General features: G+C 49.5%; 2 protein-coding genes across 2 annotated transcripts; both read right to left on the reverse strand.

Annotated features, from left to right (window-relative positions):
- Positions 1-6,280: 6,280 nt before the first annotated feature.
- Positions 6,281-6,742, reverse strand: ALTATR162_LOCUS10942 (uncharacterized protein; the record flags this gene model as incomplete). Its single annotated transcript, XM_043318582.1, has 1 exon — positions 6,281-6,742. One exon carries the CDS (start codon positions 6,740-6,742, stop codon positions 6,281-6,283), a length of 462 nt encoding a protein of 153 aa, XP_043174517.1.
- A 6,292-nt stretch (positions 6,743-13,034) lies between these two features.
- ALTATR162_LOCUS10943 (uncharacterized protein) lies at positions 13,035-14,440 on the reverse strand (the record flags this gene model as incomplete). Its single annotated transcript, XM_043318583.1, has 4 exons — positions 13,035-13,664; positions 13,720-13,814; positions 13,882-14,245; positions 14,300-14,440. 4 exons carry the CDS (start codon positions 14,438-14,440, stop codon positions 13,035-13,037), a joined length of 1,230 nt encoding a protein of 409 aa, XP_043174518.1.
- Positions 14,441-18,146: the final 3,706 nt, after the last annotated feature.

Genomic DNA, 18,146 nt, shown 5'->3' on the forward strand with positions numbered 1-18,146 from the left:
TGTCACTGTCGCCGTGGCTAGGCCCCATGCCGAACTTCAGGCAGGATCTCCTGACCTTGAGAAGCGTGCCTGCGACTATACCACAGGTTGTAGGTCCAAACTGGGTATTAGTGCTGGCTTATATTGTGGATATTGCCCTCAGGTTACGACTGAATGGGTACGAGATCATGTCTACCAGCTCAATGGGAAATCTGGGTCGGGGGGCTGCTGTGATTACGGAGTGAGACAGAGCTGTAAGGACGAAAGCAAGTGGGAGTGCCCGATTTGAGGATAAGAATAGTCGATGAGCGTTAAATGATGCATTATGGTTCCTGTTTGTAAGAGGCTGAAGCCTTGGTTAGTAGTACTTGGCCTGTGGCCTTCGTTATAGCTGGTTGGGATAGGCTGCAACCCTCGGAGCGTTGTCGGGGCTTCATCGGCGCTCCACGGACCCTTAGAAGTTTCTCGAACCTAGCACTACGTGATACATAGACTCAGCGCAAGCGTAGTGTAGCTTCTCTATCGAATTCATTACTGTTATACCTTGCACTTATGGTCAACCCATCGCACCCTTACACTGTTGCGCATTCGCTGAAGGGTCGGTTCACTCATTCCCTGATTTGTTAGTGCTTTCTGCTTGACTTTTATAGCAATCTAAAGACAATTTAGCTGGAAGATGTTAGGAAAACTTTGCACATCGCGTCCTACAGCCCCTACAATACTAAGATATATGACCATGGCCATCAAGCCCTCAATGGCGTTTTCAGCCAATCACCTGCGGTAGTGGGAGACACCCATGCGCTTCCACCTCGATCCTACTTCGGCGCTAAACAGCAACAACAACAATAGACCCACGTCGACTAGCACGCAACGCGTACGCTTTTCTTCTGTCAACAAGCCGCTGCTATCTACTAAGAACGCATATTATATTGCTAATATCTCTCTTCCTTGCTTTCTACTGCTTGCCGCTACTACTGCAGTTACTGTACAGTCCCTAACTATGGATTTGTTTACTTTCTATGCGCCCTCTAGCGTACTGCTGTGCAAGCCATGCGGCTATGCTGTTCCGCCTACTACTCTTGCCACCCACATTAGAGTCCACCACCTTAACGATGCGCGTTATGCTGCTATTAATTTCTTACTTCCCTCTCCATTACGAAAGCCAGCTGACCTGCTCGCAAACTATCTCCTTAACCAATACCACCTCCTTAATCCAGCAACTACCACTATTCCTATGCCACTAGCAACAGATTCGCCAATCCCAGAGCTTAGACTCTATCGCGGCTACCAGTGTACTTGCTGCAAGTTTATACGGTTACGAACGAAGTCAGCGCTAAAACAGATGAGCACACACTTTAACCAACATCGCCTGCTGCCACGGAAGGGGGGGAGACCCTCAAGGATAGCAGACATACGAGAAGAAGACAAAGGGCCTATATTTCAAGAGGTCTACTGCCAACGCTTCTTCGTTACTGGCGCGCAGAGCTCTTTCTTTTCAGTAAAGGTCCCAGATCAAGTGCAAGAGCTGGTGAAGAGTAGACCAAGAGGGCATGCCGACGTCTTCCGAGCCTTTATCGAGGAGCAGCATACGGTAGGGACCTGCGAGCAAGATGCTAGAGCGAAGATCTATAACAGCCAGGTCTCTAAGACTGAAGTATCGCCTTGGCTTGAAATGACTAGATGGCCGCGCTACTTCAATGGCTTGCACATGGCTGACATCGCCCCACTAGCATATGCAGCGAATCCGATCACCGAGCCTGCCCTTATCGTCGTCTCAGAGAGCTTCGACCGACTTATTGAGCGCGCTCACCAATCTATCTGCGAGGACAAAATCAGCGTTTTCGACCAGGCACAAATTAACAGCTTTATTGTTGGCCGTTCAGGCAAGCACGACCGTATGCTCATGGTCAAACTGCAGAAGAGCACGTTCCGTGCGTACAAGAGTATCTGGACGCGCCTTCTCTGCTTTGTGTACCGAACGAGTCAGCCAAGCCACAACGTTCCCTTATTACACAGGTTCACAAATGCTCAGTTGTTCCACCTAGATCGGGTTATGCGCCTTGCGAAGGAGCTCTCGTCCCTCCAGCGCCTATCAGGATGTCCTGGGTCGCCTACAGAAAGAGTAGAAGAGGTAGTTTGCAACCTTGACAGAGCATGTCTGCAACTATGCATTGCTTTACTCGACCACACACTTCAAGGCGACCACTTCGAGAGCGTAGTTTTAAGCTTCCTCGCAGTTTTAGGCATTGACGAGAACCCCGGTGGCGTCTTTCGCGGCCCGCTCAGCTATTCGCCTGATTTATCCAAGTTCATCAAGATGGCGCAGATGCTTGTTGTACAGCGATCAGTAGTCGCTGCGGAAGAGAGAGAAGTCGAACACCCGTCGGACATGCTGGACGAGATGAGAGAGCGTTTTATGGTGCGGGGATCTCGGACAGCCTTCGACTGGGCATGCAGACTGCGATCGTACGCGAAAAAGGTGGTGAGCAACACAACATCGCTTGGCTACATCGCCTGGTCAGAGGATGGAAGCTCCGTCACATACAAGGACTCGGGCTTCAGCATGGATGCATTGCGAAAGTTTGTCGCAATACAAGTTAACAAGGCCCAACAAGAGCTTGAAGGATTGTTCCTTCTGCATCCCGACGAGAGTCGCGACGATGTAGTGCCACTAGTCCATCTCCATCGACTTCACGATGATCACAGCTGCGGGAAGAAAGGTTGGAATTTCCTCAAGGATCAGCGCAATGCAGACCAGCTTCGTGAGGGCGGCGACAGATGGCTGCTTGACAGAGTACTTAAGAACGACTGGCTGAGGGACGAGATGGTTGATATGAGCCCAGAATCCCAGCTTCGGTGGAAGACGAAGGCAGTGCAAGCGTACTTTGAGAAGGTGGACCAGTTCCTCGAGCGGTTGCTCCTGCTCATCCACATGACGGGTGGGCAGCCACCACGCGGCACGGAGCTCATAGGATTGCAGCATAGCAATACCGCTCAGGGACAGCACCGCGGGATCTTCATTGAAGAAGGCTTGATTAGTACAGTTACCTCATACCATAAGGGCTACAATATTACTGGATCAACGAAGATAATCCATCGATACCTGCCAAAAGAGGTGAGCGAGTTGCTGGTGTACTACCTTTGGCTCATCCTGCCATTCTGGCAGCAGCTTGATATCCTAGTGTACAAGCGCAAGGATCCGCCTTCTACTTTTCTTTGGCCAAAGGAAAACGAAACCTGGGACCCAAGCAGGCTCACGCGAGTGATTTCACGAGAGGCGCGTCTGTACCTCAACACAGCACTCGGCATCCTGACATATCGGCATCTCGCAATTGCAATATCCCGCCAACACCTGTCGTGCGGCGGCTTTAAGCGAGACTACGGCGTTAACAAGAAACTCGCCGACGAACAAGCAACGCATGGTTCATGGATCGCTGGCACGGTATACGCGCGAGGTTTGCAGGAGGCTCCGGGCCATGTCAAGATACCGCGTAAGCCAGCTATATCCCATTAATCAACACTACAAGGACCCCGGCAGCGCAGGTATGTATACACGCTGTTGTGAATGGAGATTTTGCCATCTCCGTTGACTAGACCTACAATAGTGTAGTGTAGTTACTAGTAGGGACTTGTCCTGGCCTTATATGGCTCTCTTAGGTCTAGTTGGAACTACTGTAGGCTGTTGTCTGTTTTTGTTGTTCGAATTAGGTTACAAACCTCTCTTTTTTGCTTCTTTTTGAGTACTGCGATGACTACAGCAATCGCAACACTAAGAAATTAGCTGTATAGGACTCCTGCGCTCTTTTTTAGGCCTCACGCCCGATCCCCAGCTAATACCCGATAACCCCGGGCCGTATGCCGTACTACGGCTCCCAAACCTTCACCCTCTACGGATACGGTACGGACCAATGAGAGGTCCCCTACGTACAGCTTAGGTACGTTGGACGCGCTGTATCGAGTAATGTCAACCAACCAAGCAAAGCAAAGGCTCCTCGTCAACCAATCAAGCAAGGTAAAGGATTCTCGTCAGCCAAGTCAAGTAAGAGGGTCGATTTTTGGTTTACTTGGTTGATGGACACACTGTACTGAATCCTGCGACGCTTACGATGCGCATTCTGGGCAATGATATGGTGAGAGCGGATAACGGCATCGAAATGCGCTGGTTCTGATGGTGTTGATGTCTCAGGCGTTGATATTGAAGATGCTTTGGACGGCATTTCGATAGTGGGTTAAGGGTTAAAAGTCGAAAGCAGTAAGCATTAAAGTGATTCGAAGGACTTACAGGGTCTTTTAAGGACCATGTAACAATAGGAGGAGAATGCGAGGGGCAATAAGATATGGTTGACTGTGTTGAGTTCTACCAGCATTCTTAGAGCTGTACTTGTAGTCGCTCCGTTGACTAGGATATGTATCAAATGCGCGGGATGCACGGGATTCCTAGTTTCATGTACAAAAAGTAAACATCCCATTACACAGACACCACAGGATAGCCAATAATTCCAGGTCATGCTATACTGTCACAGATCAACGCCACCCAGAACGCCAAGAAGGCCTTATTAGGTTATTATCAGGTTAACGGGTTAAGGAGAACGGCATAACCGGTTAACAGGATAACTTAATAAGGATGCATAACCAGGTTAAATCCTAATCGGGTTATGAATAACGGGTTATGGTGCCCAGGTATGGAAAGGAGAGAGATCCTGATCCAGCATTTGATCGCCAGCGGGAACATAAGCGTATTCGAATAGACGCTCCAGTTTCTACAACTGATTTGTATGAACAGTACATCTCTACTGACCGGCTTCATGACGAAGAGGCAGGTTGCAATGAGGCTATTGCGTACTGGCTATCTCGCTACGACTCCCAAAGAGATCTCGCTCGCTTCGCTCTAGACATGTTTGCGATCTCACCTATGTCGGATGAATGCGAACGTCTCTTTAGTAGCGCAAAGCTTACGATAGTTGATCGCCGTGGTAGGCTGAAGGCAGATATTATAGAGGCGTGTGAGTGTCTCCGGGCCTGGTATGGAAAGCCCCAGGCTGAGGGTAACAGCGATATCGAGGATAGTGAAAACGAAGACGACTGGATTGATAGTTAGTAGTAAAATACATTTCCTCGGCTTCCTTCTTTTCTTTAGCTTCATTCTTGGCGGTCTTGTTGGTCGGACCGGTCTGGTCGGACCGGTCCTTATGTAAGCACCTGGTCTGGTCTGGTCTGAGGGTACAGACCAGACCAGACCAGACCATTCCGATCACTGATCAAGAGCAGGATCAATACTCGTCTGAGAATGCGACGCGCTATACGCAGGTTGCTGTGATGAAGAAGCCATGATTAAGGACATTAGAAGCTCGGAATAATGGGACACATCATATCTACGCACTTGAATCATGTGGTAAAGTTAGAGCGATTCGAACTCTGCAACCCTTTCTCGGAAAAAAACGGATCTTATCAATTGATGAGATAACATCTGGCCAATCAGACCCCGCAGCTTATCCTGATATCTATTCTGGTATCAGGATAAGGGACCCTAGCTTTATCCGATATCCGATATATATCATATCGGATATAGCAGGATAGCAGAGATGATATCAAGATAGCATATCAGGATAGGTAAGTTTGATCGCTCGTAAGCATGCTGACATTTGTTGTGCTTGATTGGCCTAGCACCAAACGGAACTGAGCACAGATGAGCAGGTCGCTCGATTTGAAATGATGCAGTGATTATAGATTGGCTGAAATGGGCTTTGGTACGCTAACGGCTGCTTAACCAGTTATCCAAATAACCATTTACACCATTTGCCTAGGTATGGCTGCGGCTCAAAGTGCTTCGTTTCTGGGTCCGAAGCTGCTAGCTTGTTGCAGAGTAAGCGCAAAAGTGAAAAGGAGGAAAGGTAAACGGAAGAGAGGTGGAGCATTTGTTAAAGAAGAGATGGTATTATATTGTTAATAAGGGACTCCTGTGAGCATTAAGGCCCATGTATAAGTACAACTATAAGCAAGTGTGAGAGGAGATGAGGAAGACGTTGGTTGATTGAAAGAACTATCAAAGTGAGCGAATATATATCCTCCTGTCACATAATCAGTGATAAGGCAAGCTACCTCTAAGTAGGCCCGATAGCTGACAACAAAGAGCCGTTAGGTCATTAATCTTAAGTCACGAAAGGCGGCGCGAGTTTCAAAATAATTAATGTCCCTCCCCTAATTGCCCTTCGCTCAGGTGTACATTCTCGCATGATGAGGCGCTTAGTAGGCCTTGCCCTTCAAACTTGAGGGTGATGCCCTCACCAAATCTGTAGTGCTTCTACTCATCGTATTTCTTATCGCCATCCATTTTTGGCCCGTCCTTTTTGTCATTTTTGTAGTCGTTTTTCTTGTCATCGTCCTCGTGCTTCTTCTTGCCATCGTCCTCGTGCTTCTTCTTGCCATCGTCCTCGTGCTTCTTCTTGTCATCGTCCTCGCGCTTCGTCTTGCCATCGTCCTCGTGCTTCTTCTTGTCATCGTCCTCGTGCTTCTTCTTGTCATCGTCCTCGTGCTTCTTCTTGTCGTTGTCCTCGCGCTTCTTCTTGTCATCGTTCTTCCCGTAGTCGTTGTACTTCGGACCATCGGGCTTGACGCAGGCATGCTTAGGATCGTATTTGTCACGAATCTCACAGCACTTGTTGTAGTCGTCCCATGCCTTGACATTGTCGCTGCGGGCTACGATGGGCTTCGCAGCCACGGTGGCCGCCACGGCAGCGATTACTACTGCCTGGGAGAACCTCATGATAGCGGTTGGGCGGGTGTGTTGAGCGAAAGAACAGTAGAGTGATTGAATAGTCAGTGAACGAAGGATGACGAGCGATAGAAAGTAGCGGCCGACTGGCAAGTGCTTATCTGAGTCTGATAGAAGGCTGATATTAATACCGTGGTATCTCCTTCTCTCTTTATACTTGTATCGCGCCTTCAGGCCTTCCCTCCCAAAGCGTTCATGTTGAGTTCTGTCAGAGAATCATCTGCACAGTTACGTCTGGAGCCTTCGATTCTCCACGTTGGACGAACCTAACAAACTTGGACTCCAGCCATTCAGCACTATACTAGAGGCCCAAGCGTCGTGAGCATGCGAGCTCAATGGTGTGGAGATAGAGATGATCGTGGAAAACGTCACAATCTTCGCAATGCTCACCATAGAGAAGTAGAGGACACTGAGGGGCTTGCTGCCGGAGTTCTCAACAATCAATCGATCTACAGATTGATTACTCTGTTAAGCATTAGAAGATTACTCTAAGGTTGGCGGAAGACCTAATATGGTAATTAATCTGTAGATCGATTGATTGTTGGAAACTCTGCTTGCTGCAGACTCGGGTCCCCGCACTCAGGCAGACTCAGGCCACCGAAATAGGATAAATGGAAGAGATGACCTTGTTCTTGTGCGTAGTTATAATATTCACATGCAGTGTGTCCATCAACCAAGTAAGTTACTTGCTTGACACCAGGGCGCTAGAGCACTACAGTGGGCCAGACTAAATTAGTTAGAACCTTAAGCACCGACGCGCGACACTGGCCAATCACCCCAAGACGATCTGCTTACGTTAAAGCAACCGGTTGAACTGGTCGGTCCAAAGGGCCCACAGTTGCTTGGAGCCCTGGTGTCAAGCAAGTAACTTACTTGGTTGATGGACACACTGGCGATGTTATGCCTGGCAAAGTTCATTTAAAGCCTAACAGCCACGATTTCTGCGAAGACTATCGAATATCACGGAAGACTTCGACATGCAGCAAATGATTCTGTCAAAATATATCCCGTCCGCAGCAGCATTGAAGCGAGACGGTAGTTTTTGCCACACAGGCCCTGATAAAGGTCTAGGCGTATACTTGCTCGAACTCACAGTCGCGCGCTCCCGCGGTTCTGGACTAATAATCACACGTTAACGTCAGGCACAGCCTCAGCCTACCCTGCGATGAAATTGCTTGATTAGAGCGCCTGATGTAAAGACTTCATCATAGCAGGCAATTGCTGTTGTTCTATGTTCGCGTGAGATGAACTGGATGTACACTGTACCGAAGTTAGCACGCTGTGCAATTGAGTTCGGTAGGGATACTAGCCATGATGCATCAGGCCACACGAAGGCCTTGTTAATTCGTCAGCTTTGGATGCGGGGGATGCTGAAGATCATCAGAGCACAATGGCAATAGAGCAGGAGATTGGCGCGCTATTGTAGATCGAAAGTGCATGATGATCTCCAATCCCGGCTTTACAGTACTAGAAAGTGCTATAACTGTTACAGTAGCCGCAAGATCAGACCAGAAGTTGTCCCCACCCACCGTCAATGGCGCGGTTCTAGAATTAGCCTGCTCGTTCAAGAAACCTTGGTAGGATCGGTAAAAGAAAATTCATTGACACATGCATTACGCTATTTGCAAGATCATCTAGTCTTACTAAAGAGTGACATGCAATGGTTCTGCACTACTACCATCTCCAAATTGTATTCTTGGTCTTACTATATATCGTGCACCATGCCAGCGCACATGGTTATAAATATGGTTATTTGGATAACTGCTTAAGCAGACGTCAGCGTACCAGAGTCTTTTTAAACCAATCATAGGAAATCTTGTTACTAATGATATCTGCCCAATTGGCTGAAAAGGGCTTTGGTACGCTAACGACTGCTTATCCAAATAACCATATTATAACCATGTGCCCAGGTACGTCGTGCACTGAGCCAGAGCGTTTCACGCTTATCGGTATGATGATCTAGCTTTCTCACTCCCAAGCACCTCACACATCGACGTATCCGCCCTTTTGGTTTCGTACCGTCAGTCTCAGCTGACATTTGCATCTCTACCTCCCGAATATGCGAATGTCCCTCTTCAGCACAGTGACATAGGGAAACGTAATGATCTAGAAGTAACGTGTTTTATCACTCATCCGGCCACATCAGTCATCCGGCCACCCTACCAAAATCGACGCGACGATCTTCGCAATAGCTCCACAACGATATAGAATAATAGAATAGAATTTTGCCTAGAGCTAGTCTATATACCTCTACATCAAGTCCTCGTGTGTCCTTGGATATGACACTTCGTACGCGTTGGCGGTGCTCGCTGACGTTCTTGAGCAGTCTGAGCTTGGTCACTCTCTACGACCACTCTTTCTGCTTCTGCAGCGAGCTGCTGGGCTTGCTGGGCCCAGAGAGCGCCTCCACAGGCTATATACTGACGTCGCTGATTTCTCTTACGTCGCTGCCGCTGACTAGCTGTACCAGAGTTGCTATCAGTCAACCAGTCAGCTGTCAGTCCATCTATGCGGCTTAAACTGTCGGTTTGGGAGTAGTGAACTGACCTGATTGATTGCCAAGACATTTTTGGAGTCGTGAACTGAAACTGAACTGACTGCCAAGACCGCTATTTTGGTGTTGCACTGACTGATTGATTGCTATCTGATTGCTATAGTTGACAGTCGTACTTACTGAGATGAGCTTGTACTGCGGCGCAGACTTGTCAACAATCAAGCGGCTTGCAAGCGCTTGATTGATAGCTTGATGACTATCAATCCCATCAAGTCAAGCTCGCCTATACTAAGTTCTTAGCAATCCAAGCTGAGGAGGGTCAGCTTGATTGTTCAGCTTGATGGGCTTGATTGAGGTAGCGCGTAAGGCTGCTCGTTTTGCAGCAGAAGCGATCTCACGATAGGTTTTTGGTGTTGTAGTCGTCGCAGTACTACCGTGTCCGTGCGCATTTTGGCCATGTTCGAGTTTTGGCCACCCTACCAACTTTGCAACCAGAGTTGCTAACAATCAATCCAAACTGATGAGACTGACTGACTGACTGATTGCTTGGCAGTCAGTTCAGTGTCAGTTTGGAGCTCTCGTCTTATCAGTCAGTTCAGTTCAGAACTCTTAAACTGACTGGATTGACTGATATGAGATTGATACATAGTGTTGCGGAGGCTTATTCTAGGCTGTTGATGAGGCTGTTAGTGAGGCTGTTAGTGAGGCTGTTGATATAGTTTCTGTAAGCGGCTAGCGCCAAACCTTAGTGTTGCAGCCCAATCGCGCAACGCTCTAAACCCTAACTCTACGCCAACGCTACCATCTATCGACGCGCCTACTTACGGGTTATACCAGTTTCTCTTGGTGCTGATATGACCCAGCAATCGAATCAGAGCCTCCGCCGACTTGTTGAGCGCGATAAACACGGAGATCCACCTGCGAACGCGTCGGTCACGCCATCTGTTGACAACAACACCGAGCTTGATCGCATTAACCAATCGATTGACGCGCCAATCAGCGAGGCCATAGATGAGGCTGATGATACTTCTTTTGACGGCTTAGACTGGTCACGGGTCCCGTACCTGGAGAGGCGACAGAAAGAGCACGCTAGAGGTGCCCCAAGTTGGATATACAAGTACGGCTGGCCAGTATATCATCGTATCAAACATCGTAACTACTGGCTCTGTTTCTATTGCCACATACAAAAGAAACTTGGGGCGAGTACGACGCTGGATCAACGTCAGCAGCAGCTACTCACCTAGCTAAAGGCGTGCCCGGCCACAGCCTTGGTGCCCAAGGACCTCTCCGACGAAGCCGCGATCCTAACCAGGGCTCAATCGTCAGCCTCATGCGCGATAGTGGTGTTGAGGTGTCGCAGGAGGTTGCGAATGAGATATCATCGTCATTTACAAAGCGCAAGTTTCAAGACGCGCTAAAGGACTGGATAGCTGCCGATAACCGAAGCCTCCGCGTTATTGAAACGCCTACCTTTCGTCAGTTAATTCGAGCTGCTAATCCGTTAGCAGAGGCAGTACTTTGGCGTAACCACCAGTCTCTCCGCGACGCGATTGTTGCCGAGTATCACTCGTACATACCTGCTGTTGGAAGCTATCTAAGCGGCGCGCGGTCCCTTATTCATGTCTCCTTCGATAACTGGACGTCGACCAGCGGCAAGCATGGACTCACGGGCATTTGCGTACATCTGATGGACGCAGCGGGCGATGTGCAGGACTTTGTTCTGGGCTTGCCAGAGCTTCATGGGCAGCACAGTGGTAATAATATTGGCGCTGTGGTTGCAACAACGCTAACAAACTTTAGGGTGGACAAGGCGTTAGTGGGCTTTTTTGTGCTTGACAACGCATACAACAATGATACTGCCGTCCATCATCTGGCTGGTATATACGGCTTTGACGCCTCTGAGCGGCGTCTACGCTGCTGCTGCCATATACTCAACCTTGGAGCTCAACTTATCATATGGGGCAAAGACCGCGACGCATACGAGAACGCTAGTAGCAGCCTTAAAGACGAGGAGGTTTTCATGAAAGAGTGGCGTCAATATGGGCCTATTAGTGTACTATTTGATATTATCGCGTCCATCTGTACGCCCTAGTCGCGCGAGCTGTTACAGAAACTCCAAAGAGTTGAAGCTGAGTCGCTAGGTAAGCCTGTTGTCCTCCGAGAGCTAATCAGGCCAGTTAAGACGCGCTGGAACTCCTACTTTGCTGCCTTTGCACGCGCTGTTAAGCTCTAAGGCCCGCTTGATAACTACGTTGAGCATAAGCTTTCTGAGGGCCGCCACAACGAGGTTATTGCTCGCCGCTCACGGCGACCTAGAGGTAGCGATAGCGTGTTCCAGGAACCTAGGCTTTTTCTGCGCGAGGGTGGCCTAAACGCTAGCGACTAGGCAACAATCACCGAGTATATGAAGCTTCTAGCGCCCTTCGCAGAGGCCTCTACGCTGCTAGAGGGACACGGTAAACACGGCCGCCACGGCGCAATATGGGAAGTTCTGATTACCTTTAAGTGGCTACTTAACGAGCTCGAAGCGCTTAAAGAGCGCTTAAAGGATATTGATTATAATGATCCGTTAGCGCCAGAAGATCACCTTATGCTTAACGTTAACTTAGCTCACAAGAAACTATCGCAGTACTACTCAAAGTTTGACGACGCGCCTGTCTACTACGCTGCTACAGTGTTCCACCCACACTATAAGCACCATCTCGAGGCACTATGGAAAGTGCCTGATGATCACAACACGCAGCGCGACGGCCCTCACTACCGCGATGGGTGGCTTACAAACAATCATCGCGCTTTTATAGCGATGTGGAAGGGCTTTCAAGAAGCAACAGTGGTTGGCAGCGTGACAAGCGACAGCGATGAGAGGCGCCCGGCAAAGAGAGTGCGTGTTGTTGGTCCAACAGCGTCGCGATCTGCCTTTCTAAAGTTGCAATTAGACGCTGCTGTTAAGCAGGTAGAGGAGCATCTTGGCGATGAGTACGAGCGGTGGAAACGCGTACCAGCGATCGCAGAGGACGATCCGATGGCTCTCAATCCGCCTAAGTACTGGCAATTACAGACGCAGCAGTACCCAACGCTTGCTAAGTTTGCTATCAACGTGCTTACAATACCAGCCTCAGCTGCTGATTGTGAGCGTACGTTCAGCGAGCTTGGTGACATGCTAGGCACGCGGCGGCTGCAAATAAAGCCTGAGTTGCTTAACGCGCTGCAGTGCTTAAGAGCTGGCGACAGTTAGGTCTTAAAACACCAGCAGGAGGGCATACAATAGCTGAGATCGCCGCAGTACAAGATTATCTTAGTAAATACGACTATTGACTATAGCAATCAGATAGCAATCAACCAGTCAGTGCAACACGAAGATAGCGGTCTTGGCGTTCAGTTCAGTTTCAGTTCACGACTCCAAAAATGTCTTGGCAGTCAGTCAGGTCAGTTTACTACTCCCGGACTGACAGTTTGAGCCGCATAGATGAACTGACAACTGACTGATTGACTGATAGCAACTCTGAGTGTATTTGACTATCGCGTTGTTGAGCTATCGTACAAAAAGTCGCGTCGATTTTGGTGGGGTGGCCCACTGACTGATAAAACACGTTATTAACTACGCCGCTCCGTCGGAGTCGACGGAGTGGCTGGAGTGGGAGGAGGCGTGGATGGAGTAGGGAGAGGCCCTTCCATGTCGGAACACTGGAAAATTACCAGCTGACCTTCTGGAGTCTATTAATAAAACTATACCTTTTCGTGAACGCCTCTCTTTGGTGTGTATGTCCATTCTTCCCACGAGTCCTCTCCCTAGTACTTGGAGTTGACCTCCCACCCCTGTGTCACGACAATGTCCCGCGAGTAGTCATTCGGTCCACCAGGCCTCGCCTGCCCTGTGACTTTACTGTACCGCTCTGGCCGCCTCATATCATTCATCTCCACGGCCTCAACTGACACGTCGCTCTTCGCATCCCTGTGCTGATCCACCGCCCTTCCACCCGTACCCATCATCTGCTGATCCACTGTGATCTCTTCATCACTTCCCCACTTCGTCGTCATCGGCAGCGACAGCGGGTGTTGAAACTTCTTCTTTTTCTTCTCCTCACGGCTGGCCAGATTTGAGCTGGGCTTGTTGCTTCGGTCCTGCGAATCGAGCTGGTACGAGCCGCCTTTGGACGACTTGATGCGCGTAGAGGCTATGCCGGTCACTTTGTCGAACCAGCGCTTAAGAAGCGGGACAACGACGGGCGCGTTGGTAACGATTATGGCGAGGAAGGATTCGCGGACAGACCAGGGACCGGACTGAGACTTTTCGTATTCGCCAGTTGTGACGAGGGTGACGCATCGGACGATACCAAAGATGACTACGACCCAGGAGAGACTGAAGAGGACGAGGAGCGAGATTTTAGTCTTCGTAGCGAGGCGCGCTTTCCAAATGATCTGTAGCGCAGTGTAAGCTAGCAGTGGTAAGGGTCGAGCGGGGTACTAGACATACCGGAATTGGGATCGACATGAGATACAAATCTGTTACTGTGTTGCAGGCCATGAGAAAGGAAACCTGAAGGAAAGAGTATGCAGGCTGGCATTGGTCTGGGAAATTGAAACATTAGCAAACTGTGCCTGAATATTTGGCTTCACAGGCACTTCGAGAACTTACTACCAGGATTCGGGTTGATCTGCCAGTTCTTGTTGAAAGGACGGCATTGGAAAACAATAACGCACACGCAGGCCAGAAATGTAGTCGCAAGGACAGTCCATGCGATCTTGATTCGGGCATCCATCCGGTAGAGACCATCCGTCATCCTCGAATAGTAGATAGTCCAGCACGACTTCAACAGCCAGAAGAGGGTCAAGTAGGTGAACCATCCCACAATGTTCATCTTGGAGCCCTTGACTCGTATCGCCCACTCCTCCGAATGCGGATCTAATGCTGCGCGGTACTCAGGCCTCATGTTGTTGTTGGCCATGCCCATCCAGGTCACGATCATGTGCGCTGCTGAGGTCTCGGCTGCGTAGAAGCACTGTTCGTACACTGTTAATTTCCACTCGCGCCACTGCGGAAGAAGCACACTCACCATCGCGAGGACCATCAGCAAGTCATCCACAGCCAGCTTTCGCCATCCGCCTTGCTGGATCTTGCATACGAATCGCAGTATGACGATGAATCCGCAAACCCCGACGTAGGACCACGCCTCGTGGAAGAAGTTCACCACCATGATGGGACCTCTCGAAGTAGAAAAACGCTAAAATCAAACGAAGGTAACGCTTAAAAGAGCGAAGGCTGTGTCTTAACGAACAGTCACAGCCACAGACGTAGGTGTGAAGACAAAAGAGTTCGTATTTGAGGGCGTTAAGCCTCTCTTCATATCACCTAACGATCAGCATGTTCAGGTCCTCATTTCAGCACCTTGTAGCGTTCCAACTTCCTGTGATATCCCAGGGGGCACATGTTGGCACTGCTGACTGTCATGCCGCCTGCTGCGGAGGCGGGTCAGTATTCCCGGTTGCATGAGAGCTTGGCGCTGCAAACATCAGGCTTTGCCGTTTTGCTTTTTTGGGAGGACCGAAATCCATGTCTGTTCCTGCAGGGCGACTGGGCGCGGGTTCAATTCCGAGTCGTTTCGCGCACAGTCACGGAAATACCGGCTTGCTGGTTCAACGGTCGTCCAACGGTATTTCCCGAGTGGCCAAGGGGTTCGAATCCAGGTCTAATTCCTTGGTCCGATGGACAGGATGGAGATGAGAATGCATCGTGTCGGGTTATTTTCAAATTCGCTGTAGGATTTGTGCAGTTGTGGGGGCCACGGGTGTCAACCCGTGCGACTATCCATTTCGGGCAATGCGTGACACATATGCATGCTCCTGACCCACTCCTCAACTCTCGGCACCAACATTCACTGGCTACTGCAGCACGTGCTTACTCTTGTAGCTCCAGCTTAGCACGTGTGTACTTCTTGCTTTTTCCATCTTGACCCTATCCAACATCTCCTCGTACCTCGTACATCTTACTTTATGTCTGCCTGATGCCTGAGAGTGCTGCAAGTACATAAACTTTTGAAATGAGGCGAGTGTCGATCTCCCTCTGCATCTTGAGATTTTGACTTGCGTGTATACCGAACCAGAGGGGTAGGATTCCAACCGACCCGATATGTCCTCGGTACCGTGTCCGTGCGCGTAGTGCGCTTTTCGCGTAACGTGCATCTGAGCCACCCAACCATCTCATCTTTACAGTACTTTTTCTCGACACCACAATGGCTTTGGATGAAGCTCTTGCAGAGAGACGTGCAGCTAAACTAGGACAAGAGATCCCTGATGAGCATCTTGCAGAAAAACATGGCGTGTGGCGATCAACTTTGACACGGCGGGCAGAGGGGGAAACTGTGTCGCGTGAAGACAAGGCAATCGCACAACAGAAGCTCACCCCACAACAAGAAGATGAGCTTGTTACTTATATAGAAGGCCTTACTGTACGTCATCTGCCACCTACAAGAACAATGATCAGGAATTTCGCGCAGGAGATAGCTAGTGTTGAGGTCTCTGATAGCTGGGTTACGCGCTTCCTCAATCGTCACCCCGAAAGGCTTGCCTCACTATGGGCAACTGGTATGGATAAAGAGCGTCACAAAGCTGATTCTTGGCGAAAGTATGAGCAATACTTTAGGCTCATAGACCAGAAGATGAAGCAATATCGCATTGAGACTCGGCACACATACAATATGGATGAGAAGGGCTTCGCGATCGGGAAGATTGGCGGGCCCAAGAGGATCTTCGACAAGGCCTTGTACAAGCAAAAGCACACTCGGCAGTCACTCCAAGATGGCAATCGTGAGTGGATCACACTCCTTTCTTGCATCTGCGCCGATGGTACAGTCCTTCCGCCAAGCCTCATATATGCGGCTGAGACCCAGAACGTCCAATCAAGCTGGTTGGTCGATTTGAATAAGGAAGAACACTCAGTATTCACTGCTGTTTCTTCTTCTGGCTGGTTGAACGATGACGCAGGGCTTGGCTGGCTTGAGCAGGTGTTCAATCGCTTCACCAAGAGGATGTAAGAGGCTGAAGCCTTGGTTAGTAGTACTTGGCCTGTGGCCTTCGTTATAGCTGGTTGGGATAGGCTGCAACCCTCGGAGCGTTGTCGGGGCTTCATCGGCGCTCCACGGACCCTTAGAAGTTTCTCGAACCTAGCATTACGTGATACATAGACCCAGCACAAGCGTAGTGTAGCTTCTCTATCGAATTCATTACTGTTATACCTTGCACTTATGGTCAACCCATCGCACCCTTACAGAGGAAAGCAAGAAGAAAGTACCGTCTACTGATAGTAGATGGCCATGGGAGTCACCTAAACATGGCTTTCGTTTCCTTCTGCGATCGCAACAAGATACTGCTAGCTGTGTACCTTCCTCACAGTACCCATACGCTTCAGCCGCTGGACGTAGTTTGCTTCAAGCCTCTGGCTCAAAACTACAGCGATGAGCTCACAGATCACCTTCACAACAGCCAAGGCCTAGTCCCTATGAAGAAGGGCGACTTCTTCCGTCTATTCTGGGCTGCCTGGGTGAAGACCTTCACAGAAAAGCTCATACTCAGCGCCTTTAAAACAACTGGGTTGAGCCCATGGGAATCCAACGTTATACTCAGCAAGTTTGCTCCTAAGGCACCTGAGCCTCCAGCAGTTACTCCACCTCCTCTGCTATATGAGGGCCCCGATTGGCGGCTTGCTGACAGGTGTCTGCAGCGTGCTGTCAAGGATAAGTATGCAGAGGACTCAGTGCGGGTAAGGGATACCCTTCACCACCTCCACATCCAGGATCAGCTACTTACAATGGAAAACAAGGGCTTGGAGCAAGCTCTAAGACAGCAAAAGAAGGGCAATAAGAAGAGCAGGGCTTTGCCAGTTATTCAGAGGCAGGATTGGGAGGCAGACACTCAGTGGTGGTCTCCTTCACGCGTCAACAAAGCTCAGCAACTTCAGGATGAAGCAGACGAGGCAGAGAAGGCAGAGGAGATCAGAAAAGCTGACGCAGCTGAGCTTCGTGAATCTACTCGCAAGCTTAAGCAGAAGCTTAACGCTGAGAAGGCGGAGAAGCGAGAGAGAGAGAAGAAGGAGAGGGATAAAAGGAAGGCAGAAGAGCGCCGTCAGATTGACGCATGCAAGGCAGAGCGATAGCGTCTCCAAGAGGAGAGAGACCGCGAAAAAGCTCTACAATTGTCCCAAAAAAGCAAGTGAACAGCCTCACAAGCTGCAGCACTAAGAAAGAAGCAGAAACGTAGTACTGTAGATGTGCAAAGTGGTGGTGCAGCACATGAGGAGCCTCCAGCTCCTCCACCTAAACACAACACTCGCGGCCGGAAGATCACTCTTCCAGCAAGATATGTATAGCAAACGTTTGTCGCATAGGTCTATAGGGTACTCCACCATGATATCTAGTCGCGATAGCGATTGTGTGTGGCTCTACAGCTTCATTTTTGGGTGGCCTGTATGAGGCTTCTGATGCGCATTACGCGACAAGCGCACTACGCGCACGGACACGGTAATCCCGCTCAAGGGAATTTCCTGTGATCATTAACATGGGGTTGAAACGTTCTCATCCCATTACGGAATCCCATGTTTGACGCGATTCGTTCAGCATCGCTTAGCAGATTCTCATGCAGCTTGTCCCCGCCACAAATGATTCACCGCTATTCTGAGGATCGATACTTCGCGAGCATGTACCTCTATACATGAAGAAAAGATGCCCCAAAGAATCCTGCATTGAATTGCGATCAGCTTCGTTACATTCCAAAACAGCACGAGAAAAGGCAGAGTTACCCCGTCTTTAACCGCGCTCTTCGCCTTTTTACCACGCTTGGAACCGTTTTTGCTTCTCAACGTTTCTGTGATCTTGCTCATCTGTCCAATTCTTATGCCCAAGCGCAAAC

The sequence above is a fragment of the Alternaria atra genome, assembly GCF_907166805.1.
Source record: "Alternaria atra isolate CS162 genome assembly, contig: 34, whole genome shotgun sequence".
NCBI lineage: Eukaryota > Fungi > Ascomycota > Dothideomycetes > Pleosporales > Pleosporaceae > Alternaria > Alternaria atra.